At 41.9% G+C, this 19,050-nt stretch overlaps 1 protein-coding gene across 4 annotated transcripts in view; it reads left to right on the forward strand.

The window, feature by feature from the left end:
- The window catches only part of Ubr5 (ubiquitin protein ligase E3 component n-recognin 5), a 114,585-nt gene that overhangs the window by 75,761 nt on the left and 19,774 nt on the right, over positions 1–19,050 (forward strand). For 2 of the 4 annotated variants that reach the window (XM_076555868.1, XM_076555867.1), the window contains exons 23-42: positions 61–212; positions 625–720; positions 1,054–1,177; positions 1,795–1,892; positions 2,998–3,146; positions 3,585–3,676; positions 4,632–4,778; positions 4,868–4,986; positions 5,064–5,190; positions 5,281–5,410; positions 6,466–6,626; positions 6,725–6,964; positions 9,054–9,177; positions 9,755–9,866; positions 11,641–11,772; positions 12,096–12,353; positions 12,871–13,139; positions 13,303–13,514; positions 16,697–16,927; positions 17,539–17,612. In XM_076555868.1, the coding sequence (XP_076411983.1) occupies positions 61–212; positions 625–720; positions 1,054–1,177; positions 1,795–1,892; positions 2,998–3,146; positions 3,585–3,676; positions 4,632–4,778; positions 4,868–4,986; positions 5,064–5,190; positions 5,281–5,410; positions 6,466–6,626; positions 6,725–6,964; positions 9,054–9,177; positions 9,755–9,866; positions 11,641–11,772; positions 12,096–12,353; positions 12,871–13,139; positions 13,303–13,514; positions 16,697–16,927; positions 17,539–17,612 (3,047 nt within the window). Of the gene's footprint in view, positions 1–60; positions 213–624; positions 721–1,053; positions 1,178–1,794; positions 1,893–2,997; positions 3,147–3,584; positions 3,677–4,631; positions 4,779–4,867; positions 4,987–5,063; positions 5,191–5,280; positions 5,411–6,465; positions 6,627–6,724; positions 6,965–9,053; positions 9,178–9,754; positions 9,867–11,640; positions 11,773–12,095; positions 12,358–12,870; positions 13,140–13,302; positions 13,515–16,696; positions 16,928–17,538; positions 17,613–19,050 lie in introns of all 4 variants that reach the window. The other 2 variants (XM_076555866.1, XM_076555865.1) reach the window with 1 other exon arrangement.

The raw sequence follows: 19,050 nt of genomic DNA on the forward strand, positions 1-19,050 counted from the left end.
GTACACCTCCTGTCAGGTTAGACATGGTAATGAGTTCTGATTTTGTCCATGTCCTTCTAGTTTGAGATTACGGGAAATGATGAGACGGTCATTGAGAGCAGCTGGTTTGGGTAGACATGAGGCTGGAGCTTCATCCAGTGACCACCAGGATCCAGTTTCACCCCCCATAGCTCCCCCTAGTTGGGTTCCTGACCCACCTTCAATGGATCCTGGTAAGATCTCTTGTTTTATTTAGTGTTTAATAAAAAGGCAAGGTTGTGAAAGGAGAAATGACATTTTAGTGAAATTACTTTAAAAATTGTGATAGTAGAATGGTGAACGCTACAATTTGACTAGTTGAAAATTTGGTCTAAGGGGTTTGTTTTTTTTAGAATTTTCTCTGACATAATTTATTTCTATGTTGGTAAGAGGCTTGTTGATGGCCCCTTGATTGGTAATACATCAATATAAATAAATGATTGGCTCAGTGGATTTTCCATAGTCTGGAAAAGAAATTTCCATTTAACCTTTCTTTTTTGGATTTGACCCTTGGTTTGTGGAGAAAAACCTTAAGGCCTGTTAAGGGAAAGGTTAGGGGTATGTTGCCCATAATGATATGCATCCTGCTGTTCTGTTTACTGAAAGATGGTGACATTGATTTTATCCTGGCCCCCGCTGTGGGATCTCTTACCACAGCAGCGACTGGCAGTGGTCAAGGACCGAGCACCTCCACCATCCCAGGTAAGATCCGACTGCTGTCTTCTTGGGCTGACATACTACTGGATACATGTCTGAATAAAGTTCATACTTTGGTCCCAAGGATTCTGTTTTTCCTTGCTTAAAAAAAGTATTACATGCTACATAATCTTCCATGTATATAATATGGAGTATGGTGTTTGCATACATACATTAAGAAATCAGTTGAAATTTATAAAATGTGTTACTGTGCTTAAAGTATTTGTATTAAGTTAATTTGCTCTTAGGGATATTCTGGTGACTTATTCTATGCACCTGATAGGTTTTTCAGAACTCTCTTACTTTTGCTTAGTACTAAATGATTCTGCTTGATTACAGGTCCTTCCACAGAGCCTTCTGTGGTGGAGTCCAAGGACCGAAAGGCAAATGCTCACTTCATATTAAAATTGCTGTGCGACAGTGCAGTTCTGCAGCCTTACCTGCGAGAGCTCCTTTCTGCCAAGTAAGAAGCTTGACCACCTCTTCAGATGGATATTTAGCTCAGTGACTTCCTGTTTAAATTGATCTTGTGACATAGTAAAAGCAAAATCTATCAGTATATTTCTTCTGCTATATTAATACCACGTTTATGAATCATCAGTATCCAGCTATTAAATTTTCTTTAGTGGAAGAGGTATTTTCTACATCAGAGAATATACCCTGAATGAAGAAAAACCAGCTTTTATGTTAGTAGGATCAGAGTAAATGTTTCTCTGGGGAAAAAAAGCACAAAATGATGTTGACATGGGTAATGCATCACTTAGGAAGCTGAGGCAGGAGAATTGTGATCAGGGCCATCATAGACACAATAGTAAGATTATCTCTTTAACAGCGTCCAGAATAGGCTTTCTGTAACTGAAACAAAAATACAGTTGTGTGTTTCGAATGAACACTCTTTTCTAGTGAACAGAAAGATAATATCTGTTTGTGTTTTTCAGACAGTGTCTCACTGTGTAGTCTTGGCTGGCCTGGAACTCTGTAGGCCAGGCTGGCTATTCGTAGAGATCTGCTTGCCTCTGCCTCCCGAGTGCTGGTTTAAAGCTGTGAGCCATCACGCCTTTCTAAACTTTTTCATTTCAGGGATGCCAGAGGGATGACGCCATTTATGTCGGCTGTAAGCGGCCGGGCTTACCCTGCTGCCATTACCATCTTAGAGACAGCCCAGAAAATCGCGAAAGGTGAGTCACACAGCTCAGGATCCAAAGAAGCTGCTCACTTTTAACTTGAATAGATTCTCGTCACACTTATCAGTGCAGTTATTCAAACCATATTTCTGTGTATAAGTGATATAATTGAAACTATCAAGATAATTTTGTATGTATAAAATTTTGTTAGTACTTTTTTCAAATACATTTCTAATTTTTCATAAAGCAATTGGTTTGAATTTTTGATTACATTTTTAATTGATAATATAAAATCTTCTGAAAAGTAATACAGTGTTGCTTGTGCTTAGTTGATGGATATTATAAAAATTTATAGCAATAATGGACTGCCATATATTGCCATATAGCAGTAATAGACTACATCTGACTTTGAGTTCTTGCTTATAGCAAGAATTGAGGAATATCAGTTTCTGCCATTTAGTTCTTAAAAGATGAATTATCTTTTTTTTAAACACTGGTGTTAATAAATTGCAATATGGTTTATAATTTACTAAATAAAACACAGACTCAGAGTCTTGGTTTTTTGAGACAGTTTCTTACTATTTAGTATAGGCTAACCTCTAATTTGTGATCTCCTGCCTCCGCCTCTAGTGTGCTGGGATCACAGGTGTACACTGTCGGGTCTGACTAAGACTGGGTCTTAGCTACTGGACACAGGACTAAGGATTCTGGTGGCCAGAGTGTGTATTGTCATCACATGGAGTGACAGTCGAGTCAGTTGGAGTGTGTATTGTCATCACATGGAGTGACAGTCAGTTTTGCCTTTTTCCTCCAGAATTGGTTGGATTTTTTTTTATACATTGAGTTAAACAAATGATTTTCAAGTGTGTGGCTATTATGTATTCATGTATGTCTGTGCACCATGTGCGTGCCTGCTCAGGCCTTGAGTGGTTATTTGGTCTCAGCTATTGTGTGGGCGCTGGGTACCCTGCTGAGCATCCAGTGCGCTTAGCACTTGAGCCATCCATCTCCAGCTAGACTTTGGAAATTTCGACTACAAAAAATTTTAATTAATGTGAAGTGGCTTCTAATTTCACTGAATATGTTTTAGGGCTCCTCAGTTGTGGTTGTGATTAAGTCCTTTCCTGATAGATGAATTTCTGTGTTCTTAATATTTTAGCTGAAGTGTCCTCAAGTGAAAAAGAGGAAGATGTGTTTATGGGGATGGTTTGCCCATCAGGCACAAACCCCGATGACTCTCCTTTGTACGTCTTGTGCTGCAACGACACCTGCAGTTTTACGTGGACTGGAGCAGAGCACATCAACCAGGTGATGATGCTGACGTCTCCTTCGTTTCCTTCCCTCCTTCTTTAGAGGTAGAAGTGTGCATATAGGTCTGGTATTTTCTTTCCGTTTTAAAATAATTCAAAGAATTAATTTTGATTTGATTCCTACATAAATAAGGCAAAAAAAAGGATCATTCATTACTCAATTAAATATGGGAGATTGTGAGAATTAGGTCTTCGCAGGTGGTAAACTGTGATCCACGGCTCTTGATTCAGATTTTATAATTATTGTCTGAGATACAGATTATTTTGATGTACTAGTAGTATTTGGTTTTCATCCTTTGATGTTGTCAATTGTGCATTCATCATGTCCTCCTCGTTTCCCAAGCACCCTGCCATCACCCTGCATTAGCTGTGATTAAATTATAATGAGATACGCATGTAATGACTCTTGAAAAAGTGACCCCCATTGTAATTTCAGGACATCTTTGAATGCCGCACTTGCGGTTTACTGGAGTCGCTCTGTTGCTGTACAGAGTGTGCGAGGGTCTGTCACAAAGGCCACGACTGCAAGTAAGTCCAGTTGTGTTTATGTTTGCTCTCCTCGCGTTTCAGTTTATACGTGCAGAAATGTGGTTTTTGATTCTGTGTATTGTCAAATACTTGTTTTCTGTTATGTGTAGTCCTCCTTAAAAATAAGGAATGTGTGATTATTTTTTAAATGCTTTCATCTTTTATCCCTCAGCGGAGTCCTAGCTGGTTTTGTTAGTTTTCACAGACCTGCAGTAAAACTATGCAGCACCTGATGTCTGCAGTGTCTCCGTGTTACCAACGGGAACCCTACTATAAATAGCAACAATATGTGGATATCGTAGGTGATAGAAAGTGGCCATCAGAGCCCTCCATTTGGGCTTGCTGAGATGGATCAGCTGGTAAAGGCACTTACTCCAAATCTGATGCACCCGAGTTTGATCCCTTGGTTCACAGAATGCAAAGAGAGATTCGACTTGTAAATTGTCCTCTAACTCTTACACATGCTCTGTGGCACAAGTGTAGTACCTCTGTCCTTCACTCATGCTGCCCCATAAACAAACAGATGTAAAAATCATCTCAATTTCTGCATCGATGCCTAGTTGCACTATGTGTTTATTTGGTATACTCGCTGCCCTGCCTGGCTTCCAGGGCAGGTGAACCAGGTATTTCATGTTCTTTATAACGGTTAGAGGGTTTATAACGGATGCATATGGAGGGCCACCTAGGGTTCATTGGGGATTTGGGGCTTGAGGAATACAATAGAAGCGACTGTCCCAGGGCATTACAAGGTGCTGTTTTTTTTTTTTTTTTAATAAGAATTTTAGTGTTGCTTTCTGGATTTCACACCATGAAATAATCTTTCTTGTATGTACCTTTAACAGTTACACTTTGCATTTTAACACAAGCAAGTTTCATCATGTTGTAGCTCCTCATTTTAGTGTAGATCTCTATTTAAAGTTTTCCTATATATGAGCTTTTCTGTGAATTCTTACAGACTCAAGCGAACTTCACCAACAGCCTATTGTGATTGTTGGGAGAAATGTAAGTGTAAAACTCTGATTGCTGGACAGAAATCTGCTCGCCTTGATCTCCTTTATCGCCTGCTCACTGCTACAAATCTGGTCACCCTACCAAACAGCAGGCAAGTAGAATTCTTATAATGTGGAACAGGTAGAGGGAAAGAGCTCAGCACGTGCTGGTCCCTCTCACTCTCACATGTTCTGTTTCCAGGGGAGAGCACCTCTTGCTGTTCTTAGTACAGACTGTGGCCAGGCAGACAGTGGAACACTGTCAGTATAGGCCTCCACGAATCAGGGAGGACCGTAACCGGAAAACAGCCAGTCCTGAAGGTGAGTGCATTGAACAGTTGTAACTTGTGTGCACAGCAGTGGATTTTATTTTCGTCTGACCCACTCCCCCTTTTCAGATTCGGATATGCCTGATCACGACTTAGAGCCTCCAAGGTTTGCCCAGCTCGCACTGGAGCGAGTCCTGCAGGACTGGAATGCTTTAAGATCTATGATCATGTTTGGGTCACAGGAGAATAAAGACCCGTATGTATTTGTTAACACATTTTCAAGTGTCTCTGCTTCTGTGTTAACGATGCTTCCTGCAGTGTCTTCTCTCTCCTTGTCTTTTTCCAGTCTGAGTGCCAGCAGTAGGATAGGCCATCTGTTGCCAGAAGAGCAGGTCTACCTCAATCAGCAGAGTGGCACCATTCGGCTGGACTGTTTCACTCACTGCCTTATCGTCAAGTGTACAGCTGATATTTTGGTGAGTTCTTCGATTCTTTTTTTTTTTTTTTTTTTAATAATTTATTAACTTTATTTTATGTGCATTGGTATAACAGTGTCAGATCTCCAGGAACTGGAGTTTCAGACAGTTGTGAGCTCTCATGTGGGTGCTGGGAATTGAACCCGGGTCCTTTGGAAGAGCAGTCAGTGCTCTTAACCACTGAGCCATCTCTCCAGCCCCGAGTTCTTCGATTCTTAGCATCCTCCCCTGATTCTAAGACTTCATGCTGACAACTTCTGATTACAACCATTCAACCCTGTTCCCTCCAAACTTATCCTAAATAATTTAAAATAGCAGCATAAAGTTATGGTAAAATAATGCAAAATTAAGGAAGTAAAAATGTTTAGTGAATCTAACCATATAGACTTTTCCATCACAGCCTAGCCATTTACTGAAATGAAATACAACATGTTTTATATAAAGATTGTTATGAGCAGCATTAAGAAAAGACAAAAACAACACAAAATTGGGTATTTGTAGTTGATGTCTGTTTGATAAACTCTGCATAGGAAAGACTAGACACTAATGAATAGTTCAGTACATACAGAATTACAAATTTCATCACTAATTTGAGTCTCCTTTGCACTTTGGTAAGGGTGCTGTATGTAGTGAGCAAACTGTAGTCTTCTGTTTTTACATATTTGATCGTCTCATCTAAATAATCATGGTGAGTGTATGAAGGACTAGGGAACAAAGGCCGAGATAGTATAAATTGGATCCACGTCTGTCAGCCACACACAGGCAGTTGTGCGGCTTAACCACTAACTCCGTAAATGGTTTGCTTCCGTTTGTTTGAAGACTTGGTTATCCGGGCTGATAAGGTGGCTTAGCCACGATAAAGATACTGGCCCCCAAAATCTGCCAAGCTGAGGTCAGTCCCTGGCATCTACAAGTTTTCTCTGCCTTCCACACATGCGCACACACTTTCATATATACACACAAACAGAAATCATTTTTAACATTTTATTGGGAACCGTTAACATTTAAAAAGTATCAGTCTCTTGGCATTAATAGAATGATTACAACTTTTACAGCTTTTAGATACTCTGCTGGGCACCTTAGTGAAAGAACTCCAGAACAAATACACACCTGGACGCCGAGAAGAAGCAGTCGCTGTGACAATGAGGTTTCTACGGTCCGTGGCAAGAGTGTTTGTCATTCTTAGTGTGGAAATGGCTTCATCCAAAAAGAAAAAGTAAGGCACTAAAAAAAGGTTGGCACTCATTTTTAGTATGGTAATGTTAATATGAGTATGAGAGGACTCAGAGATTTCCGTTTTCCTTTCTGCTATAGCAATTTTATTCCACAGCCGATTGGAAAGTGCAAGCGTGTGTTCCAAGCACTGCTCCCTTACGCGGTAGAAGAGCTGTGCAATGTGGCCGAGTCTCTGATCGTCCCCGTCAGGATGGGGATTGCTCGCCCCACAGCCCCATTCACGCTGGCCAGCACTAGCATCGATGCCATGCAAGGCAGCGAAGAGCTGTTCTCGGTGGAACCATTGCCACCACGGCCGTCGTCAGATCAGTCGAGCAGGTATGGCAGGTCTTAGGATGGAGGTGTTCTGTTTGGATCATCAAAGCTGGCCTTTTGAGTAGCAATTTAAACAATTTTCCTCAAGTCTAATTTTGTTACCTTAGTGCAAGAATAATAACAGTTTGGTATATATCTGATCAGCATATATTAAAGCTGATTATCAGCAACAGAAAGCTAACAAACTCTTGGAAATGGAACACTGGCTACTAAGTGAAAAACGGACCAAGACAGAAATTAAGAAAGAAAATAATAATAGCCCTTTGGTGGTGGCACACGCCTTTAACTCCGGTACTCGGGAGGAAGAGGCAGGTGAATGTCTTGAGTACCAGGCCAGCCTGGTCTACAGATTGTTAAGGACAGCCAGGGCTACACAAAGAAACTCTGTCTCAAGAACAAAAACAAACAAAACAAACTATATTTGAGAGAGAGAGGGAGGGAGAGAGAGAGACTCACAGAAATCAGCCTGGCTCTGCCTCCCGAGTGCTGGGATTAAAGGTGTGCACTACCACTGCCCGGCCCTGATCTTTATTATTAAATAAGGTTTTTAACTGAAAAAGTTTCTTTTACTATGTCATTTACTTATTTTTTCAGGACAGGATTTCTTTGTATAGCCCTTGCTGCCATTGAAATCAGAGATCCACCTTCCCCTGCCTCTCCACATGCTGGAAATAAAGGTGTGCGACACCACTCCTGGCTCTTTGGCTTACTGAGACGGTTTATTGTCAGATTTCTACCAAGTCACATTTTACCTGACCCATCACTGTCTCACCACCGCCAAACTTGTAATTTCCTGAAAGATTTGTCAGTTAAATTCTACAACTTGTCAGGTGTACTCCATTGTCAAATGATTTGGTTAGCCCAGTCTCTCTAGACTTCATGTGATACTGATCCCAATACCCTGACAAGTTCTTAATTACTTAGTGTTGTTTAAAAACAAATTGTAGTTAGTACATTATATATATTGACTTTTGCTTTTTTGTATTGCTTCTAAGTCCCCCAACCCCTCACCCCTGCTGCCCCACAACAACACCCCAAGACCTGGTCTTTCTAACCCGGGCTAGCCTCAAACTCCTGGCAGTCCTTCACCTCAGCTCCCCCAACGCTGGGATGACATGTGCAAGCCGCCGTGCCTGGCAGAGTTAACTTTTAATATGGAAAATCGTATCACTTCACAGTGTTTAGAAATACCTTTTGGACTGGGCATGGTGCTGCACACCTGTGACCCCAGCACTTAGCAGGCAGAGGCAGGTGGGTCCTTTTTCTCTGGAAATCGTCTCTCAGCTTCTCCTGTGCCTCTGTAATAATGCGTCTGTTTCACCAGGTACTGAGCATCCTGGTTGGCAAGTACCGACTGCTTATATGGAGGTACTGCTAGCTTAGTTGGCTTTCAGATCATCCTTTGGTTCTCCTTTCTCAGGAGAACTGAGATGAGGAAAGACAACTGTTTTCCATCTTAACATCTCTTCTTTTTAATGTCGCTTAGCCCATTCCTGAATTACCAAGGACTATTATCACATCTCTAGTTTCTGGTCTGTTTAAATTTCACTTAGCAATTCTTTATTTTATGTGGGGGCACCTACCTGCCTTTTGTTGTTTCTATGTCAAGTTTTTTTTTTTCTCTTTTTCTTTTTCTTTCTTTTTTTTTTTTTTAGCTTATTTCTATCATTTAATAGTTATAGTACAAAGTGATATCGGAAGACAGATAACTTTTGTTAAAACATGCTATGAACAAATGCAATGAAACATATGAAATGATAACAATGAAAGATAAGGATGGAATGTATTCTATGTCAAGTTTTAAGAGAAGGGAATCTTTAAGCGCTCTACTTTTGGTTGTTCCTCTGTTTTAGGATAGGATTATAAATGAGTTAGAAACTAACAAATCAGTAGGTACGAAGCTGGTGCAGAATGGAAATTGTGCCTGTTGTTGGTGGGTGAATGTTGGTGGCAGTGCTTTTGCCATTGGCGGATGCTGGAGGACAGGAAGAATGTGAGGAATGAGCTACGTAAAGGATTCAGGGAGAAAGAGGCGTGCAGTGTGCTGCATTAGCCGTGACAGCTGTCCTCACTGCCTCCCGACTCCTTACAGCTCCAGTCAATCCCAGTCATCTTACATCATCCGGAATCCACAGCAGAGGCGCATCAGCCAGTCACAGCCTGTCAGAGGCCGAGATGAGGAACAGGATGATATTGTTTCAGCAGATGTGGAGGAGGTACTTTTCATTGTTTTAAATGCAGGTGACACACTTTGATTTGGTGGGAAGAGCAGTCACTGTCAATATTAACGGTAGTGTCCCATCCACCCTGTGGACTTGGTTACACTCATTTGTGGCTGTATGTATTGCAGTGAAGTCAGTAATCTTTCGTTTATTGAGTACCACGAAACTGGACATATAAACTTGTTTTTTACCTAAAAATTGAGAGTAAAGATATTCTCAATGTTAACATTAATTTTTAGTAGTTTAGTATTTGAAAAACAGGAAATTGGGATTTTATAATGGTTGAAGTACATAGAAAATTCAACCCTTTCCCTATTCTCTAGAACAGCTTTATACTTCTAATTTTAAGGTTCTGTTTATGGACTGAAATTATAAACTATGGAATATGTTGATAGAATTTTTGATACTAAATTTTCATTAGCAAATGAATTTTGAAGCTGCATAGTATAAACTTAGAATTCCTTATTTGAGAGTGCTCTGCATTTTATTTCACTAATTCTGTGAACAAAACTGGTAGAGATAGAGGTCTGCTATGTGCTGTAATTGTCTACAAATCAGATTGTGGATTTAGGTTGAGGTGGTGGAAGGCGTGGCTGGAGAGGAAGACCATCACGACGAACAGGAAGAACACGGGGAAGAAACTGCCGAGGCTGAGGGCCACCACGATGAGCATGATGAAGATGGTATGCAGGCTGTTTGCGAAGTTCTTAGTAGGAATAAATATGGTGCCTTGAAAGAGAGAAGCCTTACTTGCTCCATCGTTAACCAACTGACTTCTGCCAAGGCACTCTGCAGTGTCTTTTAAAGTTTTAGCAAGTAATATATACATAAACAAAATAATTCAAGTGCCACGCCCCTGCTCCCGCCCCCCACTCCCACCCTGTTTTTGTCTAAGGAACTTGTTTGAGTCATGGTCTCAGTATCCCGGGCTGAACTCAGACCCACAGAAAGAAGGGATGACCTTGAACTTCTCACCCTCCTGCTTCCACTTCCAGGTGCTGGTACTCTAGATGTGCATGACTCTGCCAAGTTTATTGATGGTGGGGATCCAGCCAGGACTTGGTGCATGCTAAGCAAGTGCTCTACCACCTGAACCACATCCCCAGCCTGCCGCCTTTTCTTTCATTCTTTCTTGTTTGGGGCTGGTGGATAGCTCAGTGGTAAGGCGTTGTTGTCCAGCCTGTGACCTGAGTTCAGTCCTAGGGACCTACACAGTGAAAGGAGAAAGCACACCGACACTAGTTGTCCTCTGACCTCTACACATAGGTCCATCTCATTGCCCTACCACACAAATAAATGTAATTAAAAAGTGGTCAGCCAGACATGGTGGCCCACGCCTTTAATTCCAGTACTTGGGAGGCAGGCTGATCTCTGCCGGATCTACAAAGCAAGTTCCTGGACAACCAGGGCTGTTACACAAAGAAACCTTGTCTCGAACCCCCAGCCCCAAAAACAAACCAAAAATCTGTCTGTTTAATGTGTGTATGGTCTGTGAGTTCAAGCATGCGTGTGCACAGCTTGTGTGTGGAGGCCAGCGGCAGTTGAGCACTTTCTCTGTCTTGCCGCTTTGTGAGATCTGCTGACGGATCTCAGATCTCAGAGCTTACACTAGGGCCTGTGCCCACTGGGTCATCTCACTGGCCCACTAGTCCTGTTTCCTTCAAAAATATCAACACTCTGGAAGCTGAGGCAGGATGGATTGATTGATTGATTTTTCTTTCTCTCTTCCTCCCCCCCGCCCCCAACCGAGACAGGGTTTCTCTGTGTAGTCCTGGCTGTCCTAGAACTCGATCTGTAGACCAGGCTGGCCTTGAACTCACAGAGATCCGCCTGCCTCTGCCTCCTGAGTGCTGGGATTAAAGGCGTGCACCACCACCGCCCGGCTTGAGGCAGGATTTCTAATTTAGGCCTGCCTGGGCTGCATAGCAAGAACTGATTCCCCTCACCTCTAAAATAAATTAATCGTACTTGAACAAAGAACTTTGTGGTGGTGAGAAAGGAAAACAATCTCCCCAAGAGAGTAACGCTGTGTGCTCTGTGTTCCCTGTGCAGGCTCTCTAAAAGATCAGGTCATCTGTGTGGCTTTATGTTGACGGAACTCAACTGTATTATTATGATTTTATGTATCTTGACGTGTTACCGTGAAATACAAAGAACGGCTGTTTTAAGTTCTCTTTTGAAGTCAAGTAGATGACAATAGGACGGATGGATTGTGGGTGCTGCCCAGACACCAAGGCTCTGTGGGAGACGCATTGCTGTGTAAAGCTCACTCAGGTCCCCATCGCTGAGCAGCCAGTATCCTCCTGAAGCAGAGCTGCCATCCAGCTCCCTGGGGTTTCCCGCCTGCCTTCCTTCCCAGTGTGCTTCCTAGTTCCTACCCTAGGGGATGCTGGCCTCTCGGACCTGTCTTGATTGTTTGGTGAACTGTTTCTCCCTTCTTGTTTACTCCTTTTCTAGGAAGTGACATGGAGCTGGATCTGTTGGCAGCTGCAGAGACGGAAAGTGACAGTGAAAGTAACCATAGTAACCAGGACAACGCCAGTGGGCGCAGAAGTGTGGTCACCGCGGCCACGGCTGGCTCGGAAGCAGGTATGTCGTCACCGGAGAATGGCGCTGGCCTGCGACTCCTGGAGGGAGGGGTTCGTGTGGGGAGCGGGAGCTGTTGCGTACTTTTCCTTCTTTTTCTGCACTGTTCTTGTCAGTCAGCTTTTGTTTCTTCAGTCATGGATTAACCTTAACATTTATTTATTTGAGAGGGTTATGTTCTAATTAAACTATTTTATGGTGGCTTTTCAGTATTATATATCATCTGGTGCTGTTAAATATAGTATTTTCTTGAATGAGGTGAACATGGCTAAGTTAATTATCAATGAACTTAACAGTGTATTTTGTTTTAAAATTTATAACTTTAGGAGCAAGCAGTGTCCCTGCCTTTTTCTCTGAAGACGACTCTCAGTCCAATGACTCGAGTGACTCTGACAGCAGTAGCAGTCAGAGTGACGACATAGAGCAGGAGACCTTCATGCTCGATGAACCCTTAGAAAGGAGCACCACTAGCTCCCACGCAAATGGCGCTGCCCAGGCCCCTCGCTCCATGCAGTGGGCTGTCCGGAATACGCAACATCAGCGAGCGGCTAGCACAGTGCCGTCCAGTACATCTACACCAGCAGGCAAGTCTGGAACTCAGTGTTAATCTTAGGAGCCATTCGCTATCCAGAAAACTACATAGTGTGGAAACGCCTTTTGTTGAGTTTCAAATATAAGAAGTACATAAATAAACTTGATGATAGTAAGATTTCTTAATCTTTGCATTATTGCTTCTTTTGGACTGGATAATAATTATTATTGCCAGCTCTCTTGTGCATTGTAGGATGTTCAATTACATCCCTAGCCTCTACCTGGTAGAGGCCACCATTCATTCCACCAAGCCCTGCTTCCTCTCTCCTCCCCCGGCTCTAACACCACACTGCCAGTGCTTCCTTTGGTGCGGTCATGAAGTACAAAGTCACTCCTGGCTGAAGCAGTTCTTGCCCACCTTAATCCTTTCCTCCCAGTTCTCTAGTTGTGGTGCACTTTTTTGCTCACGTACATATTGTTGGTTGGTCATTTAGATTTGTGTGAGCACACACAGTGACAGTAGCAGTTAGCAACTGCGTTAGCTCATTGTAATTGTCTTTTTCCTTATAGCCAGTTCCGCGGGCTTGATTTATATTGATCCTTCAAATTTACGCCGGAGCGGCACCATCAGCACAAGTGCTGCAGCTGCAGCAGCTGCTTTGGAAGCTAGCAATGCCAGCAGCTACTTAACCTCTGCAAGCAGCTTAGCCAGGGCTTACAGCATTGTCGTCAGGCAGATCTCGGACCTGATGGGCCTCATCCCGAAGTATAACCACCTGGTGTACTCGCAGATTCCAGCAGCCGTGAAACTGACTTACCAAGATGCAGTCAACTTACAGGTATGAAACCATGCCAAGTTGCTTCTTACAGTGTTTTGCCCATCAATTAGGAGAATTTCAACATAATGGGAATGTTACAAATGCTTAAATGTTGACATACTATTGCTGTATCAAATTTAGCTTTGTTTGGATAGTTTTGACTATTTTAGTTTGATCTTCATAGAACTATGTAGAAGAAAAGCTTATTCCCACGTGGAACTGGATGGTCAGTATTATGGATTCTACTGAAGCTCAATTACGTTATGGTTCTGCATTAGCATCTGCTGGTGATCCAGGACATCCAAATCATCCCCTTCATGCCTCTCAGAATTCAGCTCGAAGAGAGAGGATGACTGCACGAGAAGAGGCCAGTTTAAGGACTCTTGAAGGCAGACGGTATGAAATTCTCTCTCCATGTGCATCTGTGCGTTGAGTCGGCCCCTAAGGCCTAGGTTAGAGCTGTTAGATTGTTGTTCCATTTGACCTCGTCTTTTTGTAAAGGAGAACTGTCTTACGTTACTGGTTTTTGATAGACAGTTGAAGCAAAATACTTTTTAGCCAGGTTATTATTATTTTTTTTAAATCCATTCATGTCATCATAGGAATCTATTCTTAAAAATTATTGTTAGCCTATGTCCTTATTTCCAAATGTTCTGTTTGTTTCTCTGCCTCTTTATAAGGCATATATTTCTGGAAAGACTTGTTTTTGACTAGAACTGAGCATGAATGAAATTTGTACTTAAAGCGAGTGTGGTTGTCAATGCTATGCTTTACTTTTACAACACACATCCCCCCCCCTCCCCCCATCCAGTTAACTCTAAAGTATCTTTATGTCTTTATTATGCATTTCCTGTTCAGTTATAAAGTAGCACTTTTCAGGACTGGGAATCAGCCCGACATTGAAGTCAAGAGGAATAGCTGTGCCATCTAGTGGAAATGACGGGTCTGCAATCAGTCTGCAGATGCCTGGCAGTCAAAACAGTGAGAGAGGCCAGAGGTCGGGGGGACTGTTAAGAGAGGAAGAGACGCAGGAAAACATGGTTGAAACAGGAGTGGGGTGGGGTGGGGCGGGGCAAGATTTATATTTTATACTTGATTCTAAGATAAGGAAATTGAAAATAATTTCTTAATAGGAAAATTAGAAAAATCTAGGAATAGAATTCACATACTTAGCTTTGAACATTTGGGAGTTGGGAACACATTTATTGGATGGGCTGGTTGATAGAGCTATCTGCACTAGGAGAGATTTGGTAGGCAGCCGTTTTTCTGTTCTAGGAGTTCGGCTCCACAGAAGGACAGGTTGTTTGGCTTTCTCGGCCTTCAGTCAGTCGCTCTAAAATGACAGTTTTCTGTGACTGAAGAGAGCTTAGTGATGAACAACAGGGGTTTTGCAGAGATCCTGGGTTCAGTTCCTAGCTCACACGTGGCAGCTTACAATCATCTGTAACTCTAGTTCCAGGAGATCAGACACCCTCTTCCGACCTCCTGGGCAGTGTGCCCACCCACGTACACAGTCTATAGTCAGGCAAACACTCACATACATAAAGTACTCTTAAACAAAACAAACACAGGATTCTGATGTGATCATCTTCTGCCCTTTCCCAGCCTTGATCATTATTACATTATAATCATGTAGTATGTATATAATTTACTCTTTCAAAGTGTATGATTCATTGACTCACTACAAATTTGGAACATTTTCATCATCTCCTTAGGAAATCTTACACACCTATCCTGTGGTCATTCCTATCCTGTTTTCTATCTGTAGATTCTGAACATATTATGTAAATAAAGTCATTTAATACATGGTCTTTTAGGACTGGCTTCTGTCACTTAACACAATGGCTTTTTGGCTCAACCATGTTTAACATGTGTCAATAACTCAAAAATGTTCTGACAGTTGGTTAAAAATGTTAATCATTCACCAACTGGCATTTGGAGTATTACTACCTTTCCAGTGTTGTGCATGATGTTGCACATTTCCATAAAGGTTTTGTGTGGACAAGTAGTTTGGTATTTTACCTAGTTGTAAAATTGCTAGGTCATATGGTAATGGTAAATGTTTAACATTTGAGACACTAGCAGACTTTTCCTAAAAGGGAAATCCTCTGAAGAGCAGCATCTGAGAGAGCTTTAGTTTCTCTCTATCCTTCCCTTCCCCACCCCCTTTCTGGCCCAAATGGAACTGTGCAGCAGAGGACGGCCTTGAACTTGTGCTCTTCCAGCCTCTACCTCGAATGTGCTAGGTCTAGATCACCCAGACCATGGTTATCATTTTCTCTGTATCTTTTTGATTGTAGCTACTCTTGTGGGTGTGATGTAGCATTGAACTTGGAATCCTCCTGCGAGGGGTGGGGACACTTCAGATTGCACATCATTGTGTTGATTTCTGGTGATGCTGGAGTATTTGAATGTGCTCTTTGGTAGTTTTCCCTTTGTCTGCATAGCTCTTTGCACAGCTGTAAATTGCCTCTTTTAGTTTTGATTTAGTTCTGAGTTTATATGTTTTGGGTAAGAATTCCTTATCAAGCAGTCTATTCAAAGATTCTTATCCCTCCTCACTTTTTTGTTTTTAAATGTGTATGTGCATGAGTAAATGTCACTTCTTGCATTGATAGAGGGTACCAGATCTTTTGGAGCTGGAGTTAATGGCAGTTTGTGTTGCCTTCCTATGCATTTGAAGATAAAAATTTGCTCATGTAGCAGCCTGGTGTCAATCACATTTGCTAGATAGCCCTGACCTACTTCACGCTCCATTCTTGAGCCTCCCATATCCCATTCCCAACATTGGATGTTATTTTTAGGCCATCTCTCAGTGTGCTTTTCTATCGCTGAGATAAAACACCATGACCATGTGTTAGCGAGGATCTTACAGCTGATGGAGCCCAGTATCCAGGGAAGCCAGGGTAGGCACTCAGAGCAGGAACCAGGAGGCAGGAACCTGATACAGAAGCCTTGGGAGGAGAGTGCTGCTTACTGGCTTGCTTATGGCTTGCTCAGTCTGCTCTCTTATAGCACCTTGGGGTGGCACAGTGCACAGTGTGCTGGACCCTCCCACATCAAACAGAGGTGAGGAAACGACTCCACAAGCTTACACATAGGCTAATCTGATGGGGCTGTTTTGATGAGTCTTTCTTCCTAAATGACTGGCGTATGTCAAGTTGACACAAAAACTAGCCACCACAGGTAGTGCTTCTCGATGAGTCCCAGAAACGCCAGCAGTGGCCTTAGCTGACAACTTGTTAGAAATGCAAATCCAGACCTAGTAAGACTGGTAGTTAGGGACCCTGAAGTGTAGGGCTATAAATCATAAACCTTTAAATTCTCTATTTTCTTTTTATGATTTATTTAACTTTATGTTTGAGTGTTTTACACATGTGCAGTACCCGGGGAAGCAATAAGAGGGTGTCAGAGCCCCCTGGAAATGGAGTTATGGGTGGTTGTTAGGAACTGAACCTAGGTCTTCTGCAAGAGTAGCAAGTGCTCTTAACTGATGAGCCATCTCAAGTTTTCATATGTGTGAGAGTTCATATTTGTGGGTTTTGTAAACATCTTTTGTTGTTGTTGTTGTCCTATAGACGTGCCACATTGCTTAGTGCCCGCCAGGGGATGATGTCTGCTCGCGGAGATTTTCTCAATTACGCTCTTTCTTTAATGAGATCTCATAATGATGAGCATTCGGATGTTCTTCCCGTGTTGGATGTGTGTTCATTGAAACATGTGGCGTATGTTTTCCAAGCCCTCATATATTGGATTAAAGCAATGAATCAACAGACAACATTGGACACCCCTCAACTGGAACGCAAAAGGTATGCTCATACTTTCCGTGAGTCTTGTTTGAGAACTACTTATTTGGTGTGGTCTCTAAGTTTGGATTAAGGAGATTAGCACTGCAAAAGAGAACAAAGATATTTTATGTAGGAAAGAAACCTCTGTCTAACTGTTCTGTTATTATTTCCCACTTAAGATGAAAATCCAAGAATCCAGTTAAATTTATTTGGTGAGATCTTGTCATATTTTGGATGAGAGTTTATGTAGACACTCAGTATTTAGTGATTTTTATTTATTTACTTATTTATTTTGCCTTCTGTTGAGCCTATCTTGTTACTATGAATTAGGCAGATCATTTTACAATTTCCCATTATCTGAAATTGTATAGTAGTGTTAGGTGTGAGTTAGATTCCAGGGTGAGGTGTCAGATGGTAAAGGTGTTTGCCTAACCACTCGAGAGAGACCCAACTCCTGCAGATTGTTCTCTGACGTCCATGTGTATGCCGTGACAGACACACTTACACAAACACACACCTGAATCAGGGACAGAGTGACATTTCTGATGTCTTCCTTGCACTCTCCTTCGCCTCTGCTCTCTTTCCTATCATACAAATTCGTAATTTAAATGACTGACTTTGTTCTTTTTAAGGACACGAGAACTTTTGGAACTGGGCATTGATAATGAAGATTCAGAACATGAAAACGATGATGACACCAATCAAAGTTAGTGCACAGAAAGTCTCCTGGTGTGCTTTAAGAGATACCTGCCTCAGTGTTTCCCTCCAGGCTTTTCAACTGCATTATTTTCGGTCTGGGTGGGGATTTCTCTTTTCTTCTCTGTCACCTTTACCTTCTCTGTCGTTCTCCTTACACATCCTTGTATTACACATTTCATAATTCAGACTGAATTAATGGGGATTTTCCAGTAGTCCTTCCGTACTTTTCTTTTAGAATTTCCCTTTTTCATTTCTCTTAGTTTATATTTACTATTGCTTTAAGTCTTAGGAAATGTTAATTCCTTCTTTATTAATATTGAGGTAAAATAGATAGAGTTAGGAAAATGTAAATTAATCTTGAGAATAGAAACTAAGAGAAGTTTAATTTTTTTTGTTTTGTTTTGTTTTTGTTTTGTTTTGTTTTTTTTCGAGACAGGGTTTCTTTGTGTAGCTTTGCGCCTTTCCTGGAACTCACTTGGTAGACCAGGCTGGCCTCGAACTCACAGAGATCCGCCTGCCTCTGCCTCCCGAGTGCTGGGATTAAAGGCGTGCGCCACCACCGCCCGGCTCAAGAAGTTTAATTTTTAATGCCACAAAACTGGAGGATCTTGTAGGACAGTGGTTCTCAACCTGCCTGCAGGTCATGACCTCTTTGGGAATTGAATGATCTTTTCACAGGGCTTGCCCAAGACCATTGGAAAACCCAGATATTAACATTACGATTTATAACAGTAGCAAAATTACAGTTACAAAGTAGCAATGAAAATAATTTTATGATTGGGGCTCACCACAACACAAGGAACTATATTAAAGGATCGCACCATTAGGAAAGTTGAGAAACCACTGTTATAGAGTCAACTTGTAGTTTTCTATTATTTTAGTTGGGAGTTAAAGATTAAAAATGAATAGTCCAGTTTCCTGTTTTATTATTGCCAGCTAATACTTTTATTAGCTTAGGGAGAGACAGCTGGTCTGGGTTGGATTTTTGGCTTTTTTCTTTCTCCTTTTGAAAGTCCAGCCATAAACCACCATTTCCGCAGCCTTAGTAGGCACTGCCAGAGTTTGGTTCCATTCAGGAGAAGTGCTGCTAGCGGGCTGACTTACCCGGCACGCTTTCAGTGTGGTCAGCAAATAGTCCAAGTTCAGCCTCTCTTCGTCTCCATGGCTGTCACTAGGGTGCATCCTGAATATGCCAAGAAACTGGCTGTGGTTTGGCTTCCTTCTCTGGATCTAAAGAGAGAGGGTGTAAGAAGCCTGTTGAGTATAGATAGAGTGAGAGTTTTCGTTACGGCTTTTATTCTTGCATTTTTATTGTTGTGTGATGTTTAATGCATTCAGTTATTTTGGATTGTCACTTTAAAAAATTCAGCAGAAGCTAGGTATACCATAGGCATTTAATGTCAATACTGAGGTAAGTGGAGACAGATCAGCCTGGTCTACATAAT

This window comes from Peromyscus maniculatus, chromosome 20 (genome assembly GCF_049852395.1).
Source record: "Peromyscus maniculatus bairdii isolate BWxNUB_F1_BW_parent chromosome 20, HU_Pman_BW_mat_3.1, whole genome shotgun sequence".
Lineage (NCBI taxonomy): Eukaryota > Metazoa > Chordata > Mammalia > Rodentia > Cricetidae > Peromyscus > Peromyscus maniculatus.